Here is a 19536-nt window from a genome sequence, read left to right on the forward strand (position 1 = left end):
GAAGAAATTAGAGGTTAACATCAATGCATAAGTTAAGGCAAGTTTCTGGTTGAATTGTTCACAGCATCATGTGTCCATGAACCTGAAAAGCAAGCCCTAACACCTGGCTGAAGACCAGGAGGGCTGTTATGTAAGGTGGGAAATTAAAATTTGGGTTAGTAATTCGGGGAAGGAGAAAAACTGACTGTTTAAGTGGAGAATTGTCAAGGAGTCTGAAATACTGCGAAGCAACATATGCAAAACCACACATACAAACAGAAAATGTACTAACCGTACAAAGACAAGCTCATGAGGATTAATGCATAGACATTGATTAAACCTGGCTAAGAACACAAGCATATGCAATGAAGATCAGTTTGCTACTTGTATGAGTGATAGAGTGGTGTGAATGGTTAATAAAATAGACTTAAAGCTTGAGGTTAAAGTTGACTCAAAGGGGTTATATGACAGGGGAGTGAGGTATGGAAAAAACAAAAGAAAAGGGATTAAAGTAGTCTAAAAGAGGGACTTAGGAGTGTTCTCGTACTGAGTGATCAAAACCAGTGATTATTATAGAGAGAAAATGAAAATGATTAAGGAATGTGTTAAGGTTTAAACAGGTATTTCTCTTGTCAAGTTAACTTCTTAAGATATGAATCAGTATGCAAATTAGCTGGAGTGAGGGTTGACGAAGACACTTCCTGTGTGTCTGTGTGTCGGAGGCTTTCAGTTCAAGAGACAGAGCGGTGGCTGGTGAGGATTATTTGGCGAAATATATAAGGGTAAAGTAACAGGATAATTGATTATGGTGGTCAGGTCTGTTCAGAGGGGCAGATGTGAATAGCAAATTTATAATTTGGTGAAGATACATTGTTGTAAAGGGGGACCATGGTTGTGTGTAAAATGGTGCAGCTTGTGATGAGGTCCAGGGTCCAGTGAACGGGTGAACTTTGAGATTGTTTCAGATTTTTTAGGCTGTTGTTTCTATTTCAAGAGAGGGAGTTTGATTAAACATGGATATGTCTGAGAGGGGCCCAAAATTTTTGTAGTAGTGCACTCAGAAAAAACCTGTCAGGTGATTTTGTTTTGTACTTTGATGAGCTAATAATCAGCTCTCTTTTTTCTCATTTTTGTTCTAAGCAGGCCTGGAAGAGAGTGAACGAACGGCGCTGACAAAATTACCGAGTACGAAAATCAGGTGGGCTTTCCAGATCATAATTGGCGGCGGAGGAGTCTACCGGTGGAGACCTGATTGGTTGCGAGTCTCTGTCTAAAAGGATTGTAGCGATTCAATCCAGTCAAAAGTATAGAGAACTATTTTCCTAAAAAGGAAAACGAAATAAAACAAACGAATGAGCTCGTTTTGGTGATGTGGAGCATTTCATTATTTGCGTGGAAGGCCCCATATCAGCAAATATCTCGTGTGGATGCGTGTGAGTGAATGCGAGTGATTGGACCAAGGGGGGAAATAAATAAAAGGTTGACAAACAGGAGGAGTGGAAGACTTGATTCTGGGGATGCTGATGTTTCCTTTGAGTGAATTTCTGTTTTATTGATTTGGGTTAGACCATGTTATTACATTATAAAATGCTAAATGCTAAAAGGGAAACATTGTTTGATGAAACTCAAGTTACCATTAACTGAGGTAACACATGATTAATAACTGTTCTGTTTTAAGTTTAATTTTTGTTATGACACAGATTGGATCATAAAGGGGGAGTTGAGTATGAAATGTAAAGTACAGGTTTTGTTTCCAGGAAGTTCCAAGGATCCAGACTTTGCATGGAGCAACGATTTTGAGAAGATCTGATATGATGATTAAATTGATTTTATTCCTTAAACACAGGTTTTCAGGGCTGGAGCAAAATACCTGAGAGGAGGATGGCTGAAGTTTTTGGAGAGATGATATGACTAACCTTTTTTCCCTTTTAATTTCCTAAGCTTGGGTGAAGCATTTTGAGTTTTTTGCCACATGAGATGTGTCAAAAAAGAGAGGGATTTAAGGTTTAATTTGTTTAATTTGAAATGGGTTTAGGATGATTTTATTGGGGTTTTTTGTGATACTTTAGATATGGTAAAACTGAGGCAGGAATTGTTATTTTCATGTTTAAGTTAAAGGATTAAAATGAACTGAATTCGGTTTAGAAGATAAATTGCTGGTGTTGATAAGAAGTTGTACACCAAACTTAAAGGGAAACTGTGGGAATAAAGGATATGTTTTGGGGAAAAATAGTGAAGATTTTAGGAGTAGAAAATGTTTGGTTTCTTTTTGATTTTTAGGATAAGTTGTTATAATGTAGGCTTTAGAAACAGATAGTAAATAGATTTATTTCTAGGGTAGAGGAGAGAGCTTTTTATGAGGATGTTAAAAGTGTCACTGACCCGAATGAATAGCATTGAAGATTATATACATAGAAATGATTTTATACACATTGCATTTTGTGCCTTTAAAGGAATTGTGGCTCAGAAAGTCGTCTCTTGAGGGTCAAAAACTTTTGGTTAGCGTTAATGATTAGCCAATCTACTGTGAGAATGACCTGGGTTATTGAAGGATTGCACACGCTTACAGACATATAGAGTTCATCAACACACATGACAGTATTGATTTGAGGCCAAGGGCCTGAAATTCCTTTAGCTTTTAGCTGAATTTGAGTTGGCCCTGTAACAAGTGACAGAAAGGAGGAACTGAATAGGAGTTTGCGTGTAACTAAACTGTGTGACATGTAAAATATTGAGATAACACATGCAGCTCTAAATTAGTCTTATTATATAAAATGCAGTTACAGAATAACAAATGCTTGTTGAAGTGACCAAGTTTTTGTTTAAAACAGAAGCAAAGGGAGAAAGCTTATATATTTGGGTTAAGTCTGATAAAGTATAAATTAGAATGTATCATTACATTAAGAGCAGGAAAATGAAATAAAATGATATATTAAAACAGGTTATAACACAGGAAATGTGAGTTCTAAAATACAGTTAGAGTTCAGCTCTTAGCTATGATGAAATTCATTTAGGAGCTATTGATTATATGTTTACACTTGATGTTCACCAACACAGACCTGGACCAGTACGCCTCATCTGTACTGGATTACATCTCCAAAACCACAGACAGTGTCACCACTCAGAAACGGATCACCATGTACCCCAACCAGAAGCCTTGGATGAACCGGGATGTTCGTCTCCTCCTGAAGGCCCGCAACACCGCCTTTAGGTCAGGAGATGCACACGCCTACAGTACAGCCAGGGCTAATCTAAAGAAGGGCATCAAAAAAGCCAAACACCATTACAAAAAGAAGGTAGAAGAACACTTCTCCAACTCCAACCCCCGACGCATGTGGCAAGGACTCCAGACCATCACAGACTACAGGACCACCAAACCCTCCCCCACATCCTCTGATGTCTCCTTCCTCAACGAGCTCAACAACTTTTACGCTCGTTTTGAGCAAGGGAACCCCACAACCACAACCAAAGCAGATGTGACGCCAGACCACCAACCTCTGACTCTCTCCCCCACCGATGTAGGAGCGGTGCTGAGCAGGATCAATGTCCACAAGGCTGCAGGTCCTGATGGCATCCCCGGTCGTGTTCTCAGAGCGTGTTCTGGGGAGCTTGCAGGAGTGCTGACAGACATATTCAACCTGTCCTTGGCCCACGCTGTGGTACCGGCCTGCTTCAAATCCACCTCCATCGTCCCGATACCCAAAAACTCCAACCCATCTTGCCTCAATGACTACCGCCCAGTAGCACTCACCCCCATCATCACTAAGTGCTTAGAGCAGCTGGTCCTAGCACACTTCAAATCCTGTCTTCCCCCCACCCTGGACCCCCACCAATTCGCATACCGCCAGAACAGGAGCACAGAGGATGCAGTCTCCATCGCACTGCACTCTGTCCTCTCACACCTGGACAACAACAACACCTACGCCAGAATGCTGTTTATAGACTTCAGTTCAGCGTTCAATACAATCCACCCCTCACAACTCATCAGGAAACTGACAGACCTGGGCATCAGTTCCCTCATCTGCAAATGGTTACTGGACTTCCTGACCAACCGCCCCCAACATGTCCGGCTGGATAACCACTGCTCATCTACCATCACAATGAACACCGGTGTACCACAAGGCTGTGTGATGAGCCCTTTCCTCTACTCCCTCTTCACCCACGACTGCAGACCTGCTGATGGTTCCAACACCATCATTAAGTTTGCAGATGACACCACGGTGATTGGCCTCATCAGTGACAACGATGAGGCCGCCTACAGGGAGGAGGTGGATCGTCTGGCTGAGTGGTGCGACACAAACAACCTGCTGCTTAACACCGAGAAGACCAAGGAGCTCATCGTGGACTACAGGAGGAATGCTGACCCACATCCACCCATCCACATTAAGGGGACGGCTGTGGAGCGTGTGAGCAGCTTCAAGTTCCTGGGAGTCCACATCTCTGAGGATCTCACCTGGACGACCAACTGCTCCAAGCTGGTCAAGAAGGCTCACCAGCGCCTCTTCTTCTTGAGGACTCTGAGGAAGAACCACCTTTCCTCAGACATCCTGGTGAACTTCTATTGCTGCACCATCGAGAGCATCCTGACCAACTGTATAACAGTCTGGTACGGGAACTGCTCTGCCTCGGACCGGAAGGCGTTGCAGAGGGTCGTGAAAACTGCCCAGCGCATCGCCGGAGCACCACTTCCTGCCATAAAAGACATCTACAGGAAGCGGTGTCTGAAAAGGGCTGGGAAAATCATCAGAGACCCCAGTCACCCATCACATGGACTCTTCACCCTCCTGCCCTCTGGGAGGCGCTACAGGAGCCTCCGGACTAAGACCACCAGGTACCGGAACAGCTTCTTCCCCACAGCTGTCAGACTCCTGAACTCTGCCTCCTGACATCTGACCCACGTTAACACATGGACTGAACATACACACACCCACAATGGACAACCGTACCCTCAAACACACAATAATAACATGGACTGAACCACCACTCACAACCACTAGCACTTTATACAGCCTCTGTAGAAATTATCCACACCCTCACTTATCTTAACTGCACTACTGTATAGCTCTGTGTAAATAATCATTCTGTACATACAATAATTTTTAACCTTACAACTGTTTACAACTTGCATAGTTCCCATTTCTGTATAGCTGTATAACTCAGATTTCTGTAAAGTTATTTATTTCATCTTCTGTATAGTTTTTCATATTTATATCCTGTTCATATCCTGTACATAGCTTGTCGTCACTACAGCCTGTACATACCTATAGTTATAGAATATTCACAACATACTTCATACCGTGTACATTATAACATACCATAATAGACCCATTTCTGTAATATACTTGCATATCTATATTATTGCTAATATATATTGTAATATATCTATATCACTAAAGCACTTCTGGATGGATGCAAACTGCATTTCGTTGCCCTGTACCTGTGCATGTGCAATGACAATAAAGTTGAATTCTATTCTATTCTATTCTCTTCTATTCTATTAAAATGATTGTTTTTTCTTTGATCCTTGTGTAGAATAAGTGGTTATGATGATTTTTTCTTGTGAAAGGTGATTTTAGGTCAGAGCTGTGACAGCACAGGATGTTGAATAGAGTGAACAACAGGAAACATATGACAGCAGTGCTGTAAAACTGTTAAAATGCTGTAGATTGAGATGAGTGATGTTTAAGATTATATAGGAACAAAAGTCAGAAAGTCAGAAGATAATTAGGTTTATGCTTTTGATTAAAGACTCCCAAACATAATAGGTTGAACCAAGTCTGAATAAAGAGAACAATTGAGGGACATAAGGTGGGGAAGCCGTAGTAGGGAGAAAGTGTTTTCTATCCTTTACAGGAGAAGATTTTTACAAGAGAGGGACCCAGAAAAGGGACAGACCACTAGAGATTCACAAGTGTAGGGGGTCTCTCACCGGGTATGATTGGGTTCAGGGGTGAGGGAGGAGTTCTGATTGAGCTCTGCTCGCACTCTTATTCTCTCCTGCCGTTGACCAACTTTAGGCTCACTGATACTTTGGTGTGATTAACCTCAAGCATGAGTGTTCTCAAGTGGGAGCTGGCGTCGTATTACTAGACCACCTAGATGACCTGAGGTTGTCTGGTTGGCTGAGCCAGACGACGCCTAGAGAGGGTTAGAGCAGTGACTGTGGTGCCCATGACGTCAGGGGTGGACAGGGAAGCAGCTGAATGGGCCGAGGAGTGACCCAACATAATGTATGGCGACCTCTGGTGGTCCAGAGGTCGAGAGAGGGAGTGTCAGGTGGGAGTAACGTGTTATGCTGCTATTATTTGCTGCTATTTTTTATGATCATTATTACTATTCCATTAATTATTAATATTGATAGTGCATTTAAATGTTTAAACATATTGGCACCCAATTAAGCTTTTATTACAGGTCCAGGAAGAACCACTTTGAACTGTTGAGTTGAATCTATAATCCCAAATGCTTTTCAATGCTCCTATAATCTTAAATGTTTCTGTGCGGACTGCAGGGACAGGAAATATACTCTGTGTAAAGACAGGAAGTTACATGTTTTTGAAGTTGCATGCTTCTGCAGAAGTGAAACCGAAAGCAGAGTCTCAGTGCAAGTAATTCTGAGGAGCAGTTTCGATGATGCTATTATCTTTTATTCATTTATCTTTGATTAAGCTTTGATTAAGCTTTAAGTAGTTGTATTAGATTGAAACATTTGTTTTATATATTTTACATGTAAGTCAAGATTATTACACACATACACACACATAGTTTCAGTTGTGTACGTGCTGGCCTTCTGTCTGGTGGAAAGGTTACAAGGTTTAGCTGAGGAAGGGAAGGGTGAAATAAAGGGCAGCAGAAACTGACACCCACATACACACACAGTATTAGACTCATTTATATAGGTAAGAGTTTAATTATGTTTTGCTTGCAACTGCAAAATTGTGCCTGCATGAGTGACAGTTTGTGCAGAACGTGGACCTGATGTTCCAGAAGATAAGCCTGGGCAGGATGGTGACAGGAAGCACCTGGGTTCGAGCCGAAGACAATGTTCTTTTTTAAACTGTGTTAAAAGTTAACTGAACGTTTGTGGTTTTGGATTGACGTATGCTGTATTGGCCAACCCTATAAAGTCTTTGTTCTGACTATTGTAAGTTAGTTCAACACCGAATCACAGTGTTGGACTCCACATGTGTAATTCATTAAAATGTCGTCTAATTGCACCAGGCCGGGTCAGTGGTTATTTTGGATTCCCCTCAATATCTGAACCTTAACATTTGGGGGCATCGTCCGGTGAGAGGGGAATTTTGGAGCTGTAGACGGAGAGATCCAGGGTCCGTGGTGATTAGACGGGCAGATACGAGTCAGTGGTCGAAAGTGAGTGACAAGCCGGCTTATCCAAAGGTAAGGCACATACCTGTTGAATTTTCCAAAGTGTGCCAGATTGGACATTACAAAATTAAAGTCTACTCACTGAAAATTACTGGTGAATGTCTGTTTTGATTTTGGTGAAAATCTCATGAGAATTGAAATTGAAATAAGGATAATGAAATTTGCATACAGGCCTCGTAGAGGTGTTGATGATGCAGTGGTCACTCTGTTGAATTTCCTTTATTGCCATCTTGATGGTGCCAAAGCTCATGCTCGGCTCTTATTTATTGATTTTTCTTCAGCTTTTAATACTATCCAGCCACATCTTTTAGTTGATAAACTTCTTAACCAGTTTAAACTTGATTTTAATCTCATTGGTTGGATTTTAGACTTTTTAACTGACAGATCTCAGTGTGTGAGAGTAAACAGTTGTTTTTCCAAACAGCTGAACTCTTCTACTGGCTCACCACAAGGTTGTTGTCTCTCTCCTCTGTGTATTTTGTACACTAATGACTGTCGCAGTACACAGGCCAACAGGCATTTCATTAAACAATGACACAGTCATTGTAAGCCTCCTTCATGGTGAAGAGGATTCCCATGGGCCTGTTGTGGATGAGTTTGTTTCGTGGCGTGATCAGTGGGCGCCCGATCCGGCTTCGGGCTGTACGCCCTTTTTAGCCATAGCCAGTGACTGGTCCTCTCAGCAGTGTTAGCTAATTCTCTTATAGCCTGCCGTTGAGCCTGTCCTCTGATCCCAATCTCTCTAAGCAGTTTTGCTGTTGTACGGGCAACAAAGCCCCTGCACCCCACTTCCACCGGGCGCAACTTGATCTTCCAGCCTCTGTCCTCTGCCTCAGCTGCCAAGTTGGCATACCGCAGCTTCTTACGCTCAAATGCCTTCTCAGTTGCTTTCTCCCATGGTACCGTCATCTCAATGAGGTAAGCAATTTTGAGAGTTAGACCAAAGGACGAGGTCTGGTCGCAGAGTAGTTGTTATGATCTCTGTGGGAAAAATTAGCCTCTGATCCAAGTCCACCTTCATCTGCCAATCCCTGGCAACCTTCAGCCCAGGTCCAGGGTTGTGGGGCTCGTCCTCGGCTTGTCTCCCTCTCGGACAAACATTGATGAAAGCTGACGCTCCTCTTGGTTTGTGAAAGGTTAAGCGTTGATGGATTTTTTTCTTGCACTCAACTTTCTTGGCTAGACACCTGAGGACCTGGCTGTGTCTCCATGTGTATCTGCCCTGAGTAAGGCTAGTCCTACAACCAACCAAGATGTGCTTGAGTGTGGCTGGGACTGTACACGAGGGCAGGCTGGGTCCTTTCCAAATGACAGCTGCAGATTTATGGGGGAAGGCAGCACATCGTATGTTGCTTGGATGATGAAACTTAGTCTATTAGACTCCATTCCCCAGATTTCACTCCATGAGAGTTTCCTCTTTTCAACACTCTCCCAATTTATCCAGCGACCCTGCTTGGCCAGCGCTACGGCTCTGGCATGTCTGGCTGTTTCCTCCTGTCGACGCACCTCCTCCACCACCATTTTTCGACATTTGGTTACAGATACCTGTCGCCAGCGAGGTGTTACTGCTCCAAGACCAAATCCTCCTCTGCCCTGTTGGATGTGACCCACCACCAGTGTTGGGGAGTAACGGAATACATGTACCGCTGTTACGTATTTAAAATACAAAATATGAGTAACTGTATTCCGTTACAGTTACCATTTTAAAAGGTGGTATTCAGAATACAGTTACTTTGCTGAAATAAAGGGATTACACAGCGGTATTTTCCTGTTTCATATGTTCGGCTATGCCTCTCTATTTTTGGTTTCCACGCCCCAAACAAAACACGCATTAAGAGGCTCTAATGTCTGTGTCTCAATCTCGCGGCCCATGTCACCTCTACTTGCGGCCCGCATAATGACGTGAAGAAATATTTAAAAAAATTATTCACAAAAATGATTTAATATGAAGCCAATAGGCAGAGTGTTACAGGCAAAGCCCTAAAGAATGCAGCCTCATGGGCAGTGTAGTCCGTGCTGCAGGGAGAATGGACTGCCACACCCGTGATGTGTCTGTGAGCGACGGAGGGAGAAAAAGGAAAAGTACGAGTTGTCACCGAGCAAAAACGGGAGCTGGAAGCATGTAAATATAATAATAACCACTGCAGCCAAAAAGAGTGCCTGACGAGCCCAGTTGTAAGTAAGCTATTAAGACTCGGCTGTACACTTTTTTTGTGTTTTTCTCCAAAACAATAAGTTCCGTTGGAGCAGCCTTTCAACGCCTCTCTCTGTCTCTCGCTAGCAATGTTGACTCAGACAACAAAGTAAAGCTAGTTTTCGGCTATGAGCCCGACACGGAACCCACTGTATTAGCCAGAGGTCCCTTTACTACGGTTCGGAGCCGCGGACCTGTTTTATATACGCGCGGAATAGTTTTCTATAGGAGATCGCTGCAAAAAGTGCAGCCTTACCTAATGTCCACCTACTGTTACTCATTTTATACTAAGATTTAAAAATCTAGTCGGTATTGGTATGGCGAGTAGCCTTCAGTAATAGTAATAAAGCACACAGCAATAGTACATTCATGTAGTTGTAAAAAGGACGATAATATAATAGGTAATCCAAAGTATTCAGAATACGTTACTGTCATTGAGTAACGTAACGGAATACGTTACAAAATACATTTTGGGGCATGTATTCTGTAATCTGTAGTGGAATACATTTTAAAAGTAACCTTCCCAACACTGCCCACCACGTCACGATGTCGAAGAGCAGATTTAGCCTGTAGCACAGTTGTGGCTGGGGTCCACTTCCTTGCTAGGGTGGGAGCAGTGCCTCTCACTATGGGGTCCCGGGAGTCCGTGAGTGACATCTCAAACCTCACTTTTGCACATTTAAACTCCTCTACCAGACTAGGGATAGGTAATGCCAGTATCCCGTCGCTATAGAGTCCAACGCTGCTGAGGCATTTGGGAAGTCCGAGCCACTTCTTAACGTAGGAGCTCACTAGCCTCTCTAGTCGATTGGCATGATTGAGTGAGACCTCGTACATTGTCAACGGCCACAGTAGTCTGGGTAATAACCCAAACTGGAAGCACCAAAGCTTCAGTTTCCCTGGGAGTGCAGTGTTGTTAATCCGCTTGAGGTCATTAGCCAAGTTCGGCCTTAGTTGTTCTAGTTGCCACGTATCATTGAGGTCTGCATTATACTGAAGTCCAAGGCTCTTTATGGACTTCTCTAAGACTGTTGGAATTGGTTCTCCACTGATATAGAATTACTCGGCTGTTAGTTTTCCTTTTATGATGGAGATGCTGCGAGATTTACTTAAACTCCATTCTTGCCCATTCAATGTTTTCCAGTACTGTTTAATAATGGTGTACTGCTTGTTGTTATTTAGGTTTCATTTCTTTTGTGCACTTTTTTGTGCTTGTTTTCCTCTTATTTCTTTCTTCATCCCTCTGCTGTCATCTTTGACGTCTACAAGGTGTACAGAATCAGGTCAGTTCCGAGGCACAGTGTCTCTCTCCCTCTCTTTTTCTGCCTAACTTCATTGCCTCCCTTTTTTGTTCAGATTGTCCGTTCCTGAATTCCCTACCCTTTCATCAGTCCATCCACATCTTTTCCCTTGTGAAGCCAATCCCATTCACACCCAGGAAGACAGAAACACCTCGAAAAAGTGAGTGTGTATGTGTGAGATGGAGACAGACAGTGGTGAGGTGGTGCTGTATGGGTGAAACAAGTTTAAAAAGAGGAGTTTTGCCCCTCAAATGGCAGCAACAAGGTTCCTGGTTCAATTCCACCATCAGGCTGAGCCTTTTTGTGTGGAGTTTGCATGTTCTCCCCGTGTTCCCCTTATGTTCTCCCTGTGAGTTCTCTGAGGGCACTCCAGCTTCTTCCCCGAGTCCAAAGACATGTAGTTAGTAGGTTTAGGTTAATTAGTGATTTAAAATTGCCTAACGGTGTGACTGTCATTCTCTCTGTGTTAGCTCTGTGACAGACTGGCGACCTGTCCAGGCTGTACCTTGCCACTCACCCCATAGCGACTGGGATAAGCTCCAGTTCCCCCAGAACCCTGATTCGGATAAGCAGAAGATAATTGATTAAATGATCAATGTAAAATTTCTTCTTCTTCTTCCTTGAATGTGCAGCCTATGCAGATGTACATATTTGTGGTAAGGGCATAATAATTAACCAAAACTATATGTAATACAATTTTACTGAAATGACAAGAAAAACTAAAATAAAACAACTAAAAATAAATAAAAGAAATATTTTCACGTATCAACTGTGAGGCTTGGATGCATTTTTTTGTCTTTGATTCTCAGATTTATTTAAGTTGTAGTGTCTATTTTGAACTTCTGAAAAAACCCACAACAAATAAACAGTAATGTAAATAAACAAATATCTTTTATACCAGGTTAATTAAAAAATTAAAATGATAACTACCAGAAATTACACCAACCATTTTCAAACAACAAAAACTTAAATGATCAAACTCGCTCTGAAAACATGTCAAACAAAAACTCACAGTAAACTAGAAATAATATCTACTTAGAAAACACAGAGAACTATGGTGTGTGGTTGTCCAAATGAACAGTGAATAGCCCAGCAGTGTTCACACTACATGAACGCAGACTGCTGATTCACTTCACTACAAAGAATAGGAGCTGGAGATAAAAGAATGCAGTTTTAGCTTTCGGTTTGACTTTTCGGACCTTCTATATCCACCACAACATTTATCCAAGGTAACAATCACAGATCCCTATGAGTAATCCTTATGACAGTAAAGAGGAAGAACTCAGTGGAAGAGACTTGTGGCAGAGCTCAGGGATGGGGGGCTGAGGCAACAAGACCGTATGGCTACCTAAGTCAGCTGTTTACCCGTCTTTCAGTTTTTATGTGAAGATGGGCTAATGCGAGCTTAGAGACAGAAAGAATTGTCTGTTCAGTACTGATGAAAAAGAGGACACTATTATTCAGAGTAACTGATCGCATAAACATTTACCCAAAGTAACTGATAACAACCTAAACTTTTATACTAAAAATACTACCAATTAATTTTTAAGTCTCTCATATATTAATAATCGTGTTGTTTTAAGGTATTCTCCAACACCAGTTGTTTCCTTTTGATGGTAACTCGTGCAGTGGCTGTGTAGGATGACCATTGTTATTCAAAAATGCTGTTCACTTAAATACTAGGAATATTTGGAAATAAAATGTTTTTTAAAATCAAAAGAGATTAATATCACTATCTGAAATAGCAATGAAGTGCAGATATCAGGGAATCACTCACTGAAACGCGACATCAGGTAGCTCAAATACAAAGCCTTTTGTCTGCTGCCCGGGGGCTTAGGCAACAAACTAACCCATTAGTGGAGAGTCTGGACGTGTGTGTGTGTGTGTGTTTTGCTGTGTGTGTGCGTGTGCAGTCTCAATAGTTTGGTCTACCTTCACTGACGCATTCTCCCCTCTCCCCCGTTAACGTGCTGTTGCTAAGATACCATCTGCTCATCCTTACTCTTCTACACACAAACATCAGCTTGTGTATGTGTATGCGTGCGTGTGTGTGTGTGTGTGAGCAAGAGACATGTTTCTCACTACCCCTTGACTGTCCTTGGTATAAACATTCCTCCTCATTCCTTCACACCCTTTCACCGTGTTAAAGGTCACCTGACAGTAAGAAAGGTGTTTTTTTCTTCCCCCCACTCGCCTGCAGATCCATCCCCGTCTCCTGAAACCTGCAGACAATTTGGGCTGACCTGAGAGCAGATGAGGGGATTCAGAAACCAACATTTGCACCTTACACTTCTTTAAACAAAATCCCACAATGTACTAGTTCTCCATTTAAATATATAAATAATAACACAGTGTATGGCCCTTATCACTAAACCAATAGCTGGAGGTAGTGCTGGGCGATATGACGATATATATCGTGTGGACGATAGAAAAGTGTCTATCGTGCCATTTGTCTTCTATCGTTTCTATCGTTTCTAACCCTAATTTTATAAATTATTACATAAAATATATAATTAACCCTTTACAACCGGTCGGAGCAGGCACGCTCCGTTTTGCCTAACTATTTTTAAATCCATGTAGAACTGGAACCACGTAAGGTACCGCAATAATTTTTTTTTTGCATATGAAACCGTAGGAGTTGTACTTACATCTTATTCCATTAGCTTGCCCTAGGTCACGGTTTCCTTCCACATATAGCTTTGCAAAAATTGCATAAAAAGCACTCAGAGCAACAAAAACATAATATTCCAGACTCGCAGCAACAAAAACATAATGTTCCAGAAACAGGCTTTGCCGATCCGATCAGCTGTTCATAACACTTCCTAGTTGGAATATAACTCAGCACGAACTATTGCATGTCCGCCATTACCTGTCCGAAACCGGAAGTGACGTCATTTTCGCGGAAAATGTAGTTTTCTAGCTTCAAAGCCTATATTGGTGTTTTTAAAAGTCATGTTTGACTTTATGCTTTTCTGTATCATTTCTGGGATGCTTAGAAGTCAAATTGCACTGTTGGAAATAGTTTATTTTGATGCACATGCTGTGTTTTTGCACATTTGCATTTATTTATTTTCATTTTTCCTGCAGCATATAAAAATTAGTGTATCTCAAAAATAAAACTATGAAGACACTCAAAATAAATTTCCTGTGGTGGAAAACTATTTTGTGCAACTTTTTGTATTTACAGTTTTGAGGGATAAGCCTCTTAAATTTCTCTAACTAGAAATATATGTAAAAAACAAAAACGATTTTCAATTTTTTTGTAGTTTATTGCACTTTTTTGCAATTTATGTAGTTACTATGGACTTAATGCATACATATTATTAAAATTTGGGCTATAACGGTTGTATTGATGTATAACAACTAGAAATGCTCCCACAAATGGCACTACAGCATGTAAAATGTAAAGATAAGCTCTGGCGGACTTGGTTCTATGGTAGGTCTTAAAGGGTTAACTAGCCTGTGGCAAATATATTAGTGTTGTCTTCTCACTATACATGCTCTTAACTTTATGCAAGAGAAAATAAAGTATAAAAAAAATGATATTTTTTGCAAAGAAACTCCGTCTTGTGTTTTTGACACATTGTGCTGCTTTACGTGCACCCGGATTTGTGACATGCTTTAGGGTAACTCAAAACAAAGACTGCACCCTCTCCACTCGCTGTTTACAGACTGCATACTTTCCAGATGACCACAGGTCAGGTGGTATATTGTGATATATATCATTATCGTGATATAAAATAATTCATATCGTGATAAATATTTTTTCCATATCGCCCAGCACTAGCTGGAGGTACAACTCCCATGAGCCTTTTTACAGTGTGCCAGTGGCAAAGACTCATACAGCGCTGGCAAAACACAGAAAAAGTAAAATTGTCAGATTCTTATCCAATACACAGTGCCCTCAGGGTAGCATCTGATCAGTCCCAGAGAAGCCCAGACCTCCCTCTCCCCAATCACCTCCTCCAGCTTGTCTGGGGGAACACCGAGGCATTCCCAGGCCAGCCAAAAGATATAATCTCTCCAGCGTGGGCAGACCCAGCATCAATCAACACTGATGAGTTGATGATAGAATTTACCTCCTCAACTACTGCAATTAACCAATAATTTAATTATTCAAGAGAAAAATCCGACATACATGAATAGAATAGAATTCAACTTTATTGTCATTGCACATGTCACAATTACAAGGCAATGCAATCCAGTTTGCATCCATCCAGAAGTGCTTTAGCAATGATATAGATATATTACAAAATATATATTAGCAATAATATAGATATATAGATATATTACAGAAATGGGTCTGTTATAGGCAGGCCCGGCCCTAACCAATCTGGCGCCCTAGGCAAGATTTTAGGTGGCGCCCCCCTACATTGGCAGTGTAGTGTATGTACTCACAAGAAACCGAATAGCTTTGTCTTTGACCTTTTTTTTTTACTTAAAGAAAGCAAATTCACAATCAGAATAATTAACAAGATAAAAAAATATATGAATAAATAAATGAATACAAAAAATAAAAAATGAATATATGAAATTCAATAAATTTTACATACATAAACACAATAAAACGTGTCTACAAGTTGGATAAAATAAATTAAAAATACAATATAAATAAGGCACTGCACAAAACAAGATATTAAATAAACCAGTATGACTTTAACAACTATATTACAAAAAAGGGGATCCTACAGAGTTCTCTAGTTGTGCTTTTTAATACTGCATTAACTAGAATGACTTACAAATTACTGTACACCACCCCCTCATCAACCTCACATCACCTGCTACAGCCTTACTCTCCTAGTCTTTCTTGCAGCAAAGTCATCTACAACATCATCATATGACAACTGATTTGAGACCACATGATTTATGCTTATGATGGAAAGTCCACTGAGACGTTCTTGCATCATAGTAGATCTCAGGTAGGTTTTAATGAGTTTGAGCTTAGAGAAGCTTCTTTCAGCAGCAGCCACTGTAACAGGAAGAGTGGCAAAGATTCTCAGAGCAACCCACATGTTGGGGTAAATTTCTGCCAGCTTCTTCTCATGCAGGAAGGTCAAGAGTTCCATGTTTGTCATGTTCTTTGATGGCAATGGTGGGAAATTCTGCATTTCCATTGCAAGTTCTGTGCCATTAATGTCCGGCTGGCTGTCATGGGTCAGAGTAGTACTCAGTGTTTGGCACTGCTGTAGCAGCTCTTCTTTTTGTAAGTTGTGGAAATTGGAAAAAGGTGGAGGCAACAGGAAGACCGCTTGATGCTGCTGCATCACTGCTGGGTTGTGCTGCTGAGGTGGAGGCAACAGGAAGACCGCTTGATGCTGCTGCATCACTGCTGGGTTGTGCTGCTGAGGTGGAAGCAACAGGAACACCGCTTGATGCTGCTGCAAAACTGGTGGGTTGTGCTGCTGAGGTGGAGGCAACAGGAAGACCGCTTGATGCTGCTGCATCATGGCTGGGTTGTGCTACTGATGCTGCATCACTGGTGGGTTGTGCTGCTGAAGTGGAGGCAGCAGCGGTAGATGTGTTAGATGGCCCAGGGGTGGGATTTAGAAACTTCAACAGTGCATCTGAAGAGAGGAGTATGTGACACCACTGAGTATTAAAGTCTAATAATAAAAACATATGATTCCAGGAATAAAATGAAATGATATAATATAAATGAAAAACCAAAGAGATATATGTATGATGTTAACTGATATGCAAATTAGATTAGATTCAATTTATTGTCATCATTACAGTGAAATGCTGAATAGCAGAATGCAAAGTAACAGTATAATATCATATGAGAATGTTATGTTATGATTATCTTTGACCGAATCACAGCAGTGCTCATATTAAAAAACAGCATTCCCTCTCATGTGATATTGCTTAATTAACATTAATGATGTGCACTTTAACAACTAGGCTTACAACTATAATATATACAGGGGTGGAAAAGTGACTATTACCTGCAGGGTAAACGTTAGCTAACCAGAAGGCAATAACAATGTAAACAAAAAACACCTGCTTAAAAGATGAATACAAATGAGGAATGGTGGGAAAGGTGGGAGTACTGTAATTACCTAACGTTACATTATTATTTTCCATAACAATTTAGCCCCCTCCACAATATTAACTGAAGTTAAAACAGTTAACTAGCTATTTATTGATTAGCAATTAGCGAATCATGTAACATTAGCTTAATGCTAAAAATTTAGGTTACTATCACATTCAGACAAATAATTTCATGTAGGCTAACGTTACCTACCTCTGTCTTTTTCTCGTTTCTCCTCCTCTTCTTTTCTCTTTTTTCTTCCCTGGGCACCTGACAGTTTTGGCCGTTTTGACATCTTGTGTTGATTTTTTGATGTGGTGACGTCCAAAAGGAACCATGATATGGGAAGGGAGGGGGCGCACCGTGCGGGGGGGGGCATAATGTTGTAACAAATAATATTTCTATTAAATAAGCTTTACTTTGCATTTTAATTAACGTGGGATTATTTTTTGTATTTAGAAATAATAGTACCAACTTTTTTTTCTTTTTTTTTTCAACATTTGTGGCACTGGCGTGGCGCCCCCTGATGGACGGCGCCCTTAGCATTTGCCTATACGGCCTATGCCACGGGCCGGCCCTGGTTATAGGTAGGGATGGGTATCGTTTAGGTTTTATCCGATACCGGTGCGAAACCGGTACTTTTGAAACGGTGCTGGTGCTTAAACGGTGCTCAAACCGGTGCTTAAAGAATGGAGAACACAAAATTGTCCAAAAACCTCTCATGTTCAGCTGTTTTTTTGTAAAAAGATAACAATGTTAGCCTTTTCTGCAGCTATAGGGCATATATGGTCTCACTCTTGGCTGGAAGCAGTGCTTAAACAATGGAAAAAACACAAACTTTGTCCAAAAACCTCTCATGTTTAACTGTTTTCCACTTTTTCTTTGGTCATTTTAGCCTTTTTGGCCAGGGTGAAGGGAGTATCTGCCATCAAACAAGAAGACAGCCGCATGTAACTACGACGGTGTTTGCTAGTTCACCTTACATGCATTAATGTAATAACGTGGTTAGCATACTCAACGTTAATTACACACGAACAACATGAAGCTACTCACGCAGAGGAGAACGGCTGCTGCTGCCATCATCATCCTCATCATTTCTGCTACGCTGGCAGGGCTAGGAGCCAGGACTCTACTCTTCGGGTTTTTGGGGGATGTTGCTAACTCCGGGTCCGATAACAGGCACCACACCCGCAGTAGATGTGCTCGGTGTGAGGTCTCGCAGCAAGCTATTAAACACGGTGCATTTCTCGGCTTTAAAAAAACGCTATGCGTCGCCAGGTGTTTCATCAGATTTGAGGTGTTACCTCCTTTGACAGTATCACAGTATTAGCTTAAAGCACTTGTTGCAGGCTGCTGAGTTTGCATCTTTTGCTGTGAAGTACAGCCAGACTTTTGACCGCTTCGCCTTGGGCATTTTTAATCTGTAGCTCTGCTCTAAAAGAACGTACGTACCTGGCCCCGCCTACTATCCTCGGAAACGTAAAATGATTGGCTAGAATTGGCTCAGGAAAAAAAAAGCACCGAAATAAAGCACCGAAATGTGCGCTGCTTTTCGGTCTGGTTACTACCGTTTATGTCAGAACCGGACACCGGTACCCATCCCTAGTTATAGGTATGAGGGTACAAAATATGGGTCTATTATGGGTATGTTACAATGTACATGGTATGAAGGTATGTTATGAATATGCTATAAGTATGTACAGGCTGTAGTGTGTGTACAAGCTATGTACAGGCTATGAACAGGATATAAATATGAAAACTATACAGAAATATGAACTATGCAAGTTATAAACAGTTGTAAACAGTTGTAGAATTATAATTATTGTATTGTACAGAATGATTTATCCATACAGAATTATGCAGTAGTGCATTTAAGATAAGTGAAATATGTGGATAATTTCTGTAGAGGCTATATAAATACAAAGACATACAAGATTTTTTTAGCATCCAACAGATGAAGTGGACTCAGAGGATGTTTTCTTTTATACCTCTTGGCTCTGTTATTAGACTTTAGATTAAAAAAATGATGGGAGACTCTGGAGTCTGCTTTGAGTGGTGAGGTACAGCAGGTGTTTTTTAATTCTGTATTTATTTTTGTCTCTTTCATTTAGCCAAATACCCGCATCCTGCAGCCTTAACTGCCATGTGTTTTGTTACTTATTAGATGAGAGGGACACCTTTCAAAATAAAGCTTTCCATGGAGATCCATTTTCTGCTGGTGCTAAATATTCTCCTAATTTTAGTTTTTACCAGGAAAACCATTGCACAAGTGCACTGAGCTAGGAGCCGAGGCCCACTGCCATTGACTGATGATTCACTTGAGTGAAATAAACAGCAAAGATGCAAAGAGAGACACAGGGAAAGGTATAGAGAAATGCTCTGTTTATGTGGGCTGTCTGTCCATCAGCTGGACAAAGGAGACCCGGAGCATTTGGCTTTTTAAAGAACTCATATGGAAAATAAAATAAAGGAAACTCCCACTCCATTAGTAAACAGTACATGCTATACAAGGACAAGACTTCTGTGCCTTTGTTGAGTCACAGCTGACCCAAAAGCTTTCCAGTATGACATTCATATGAAACTGTTTTAGCCAAAACTATGTGTCAGGAGCACTCTGGTAAAATAAGTCATTAATCATTTACATGAAT

General features: G+C 41.2%; 1 protein-coding gene across 1 annotated transcript; it reads right to left on the reverse strand.

Moving 5' to 3' along the window:
- Positions 1-15439: 15439 nt before the first annotated feature.
- LOC109204282 (uncharacterized) lies at positions 15440-17224 on the reverse strand. The gene is made up of 2 exons (XM_019365125.2): positions 17102-17224; positions 15440-16421 (listed from the first exon to the last, which is right to left on the reverse strand). Exon 2 carries the CDS (start codon positions 16302-16304, stop codon positions 15639-15641), a length of 666 nt encoding a protein of 221 aa, XP_019220670.1. The 5' UTR covers positions 16305-16421; positions 17102-17224; the 3' UTR covers positions 15440-15638.
- Between the last annotated feature and the right edge of the window lie 2312 nt (positions 17225-19536).

Source organism: Oreochromis niloticus, linkage group LG1 (assembly GCF_001858045.2).
Source record: "Oreochromis niloticus isolate F11D_XX linkage group LG1, O_niloticus_UMD_NMBU, whole genome shotgun sequence".
In the NCBI taxonomy this organism is placed as follows: domain Eukaryota; kingdom Metazoa; phylum Chordata; class Actinopteri; order Cichliformes; family Cichlidae; genus Oreochromis; species Oreochromis niloticus.

What these genes read in the sequence shown, in the direction of transcription:
- LOC109204282 (XM_019365125.2), bottom strand. Translation starts at nt 16,304, where the DNA reads ATGATGCAGCAGCATCAAGCGGTCTTCCTGTTGCCTCCACCTCAGCAG.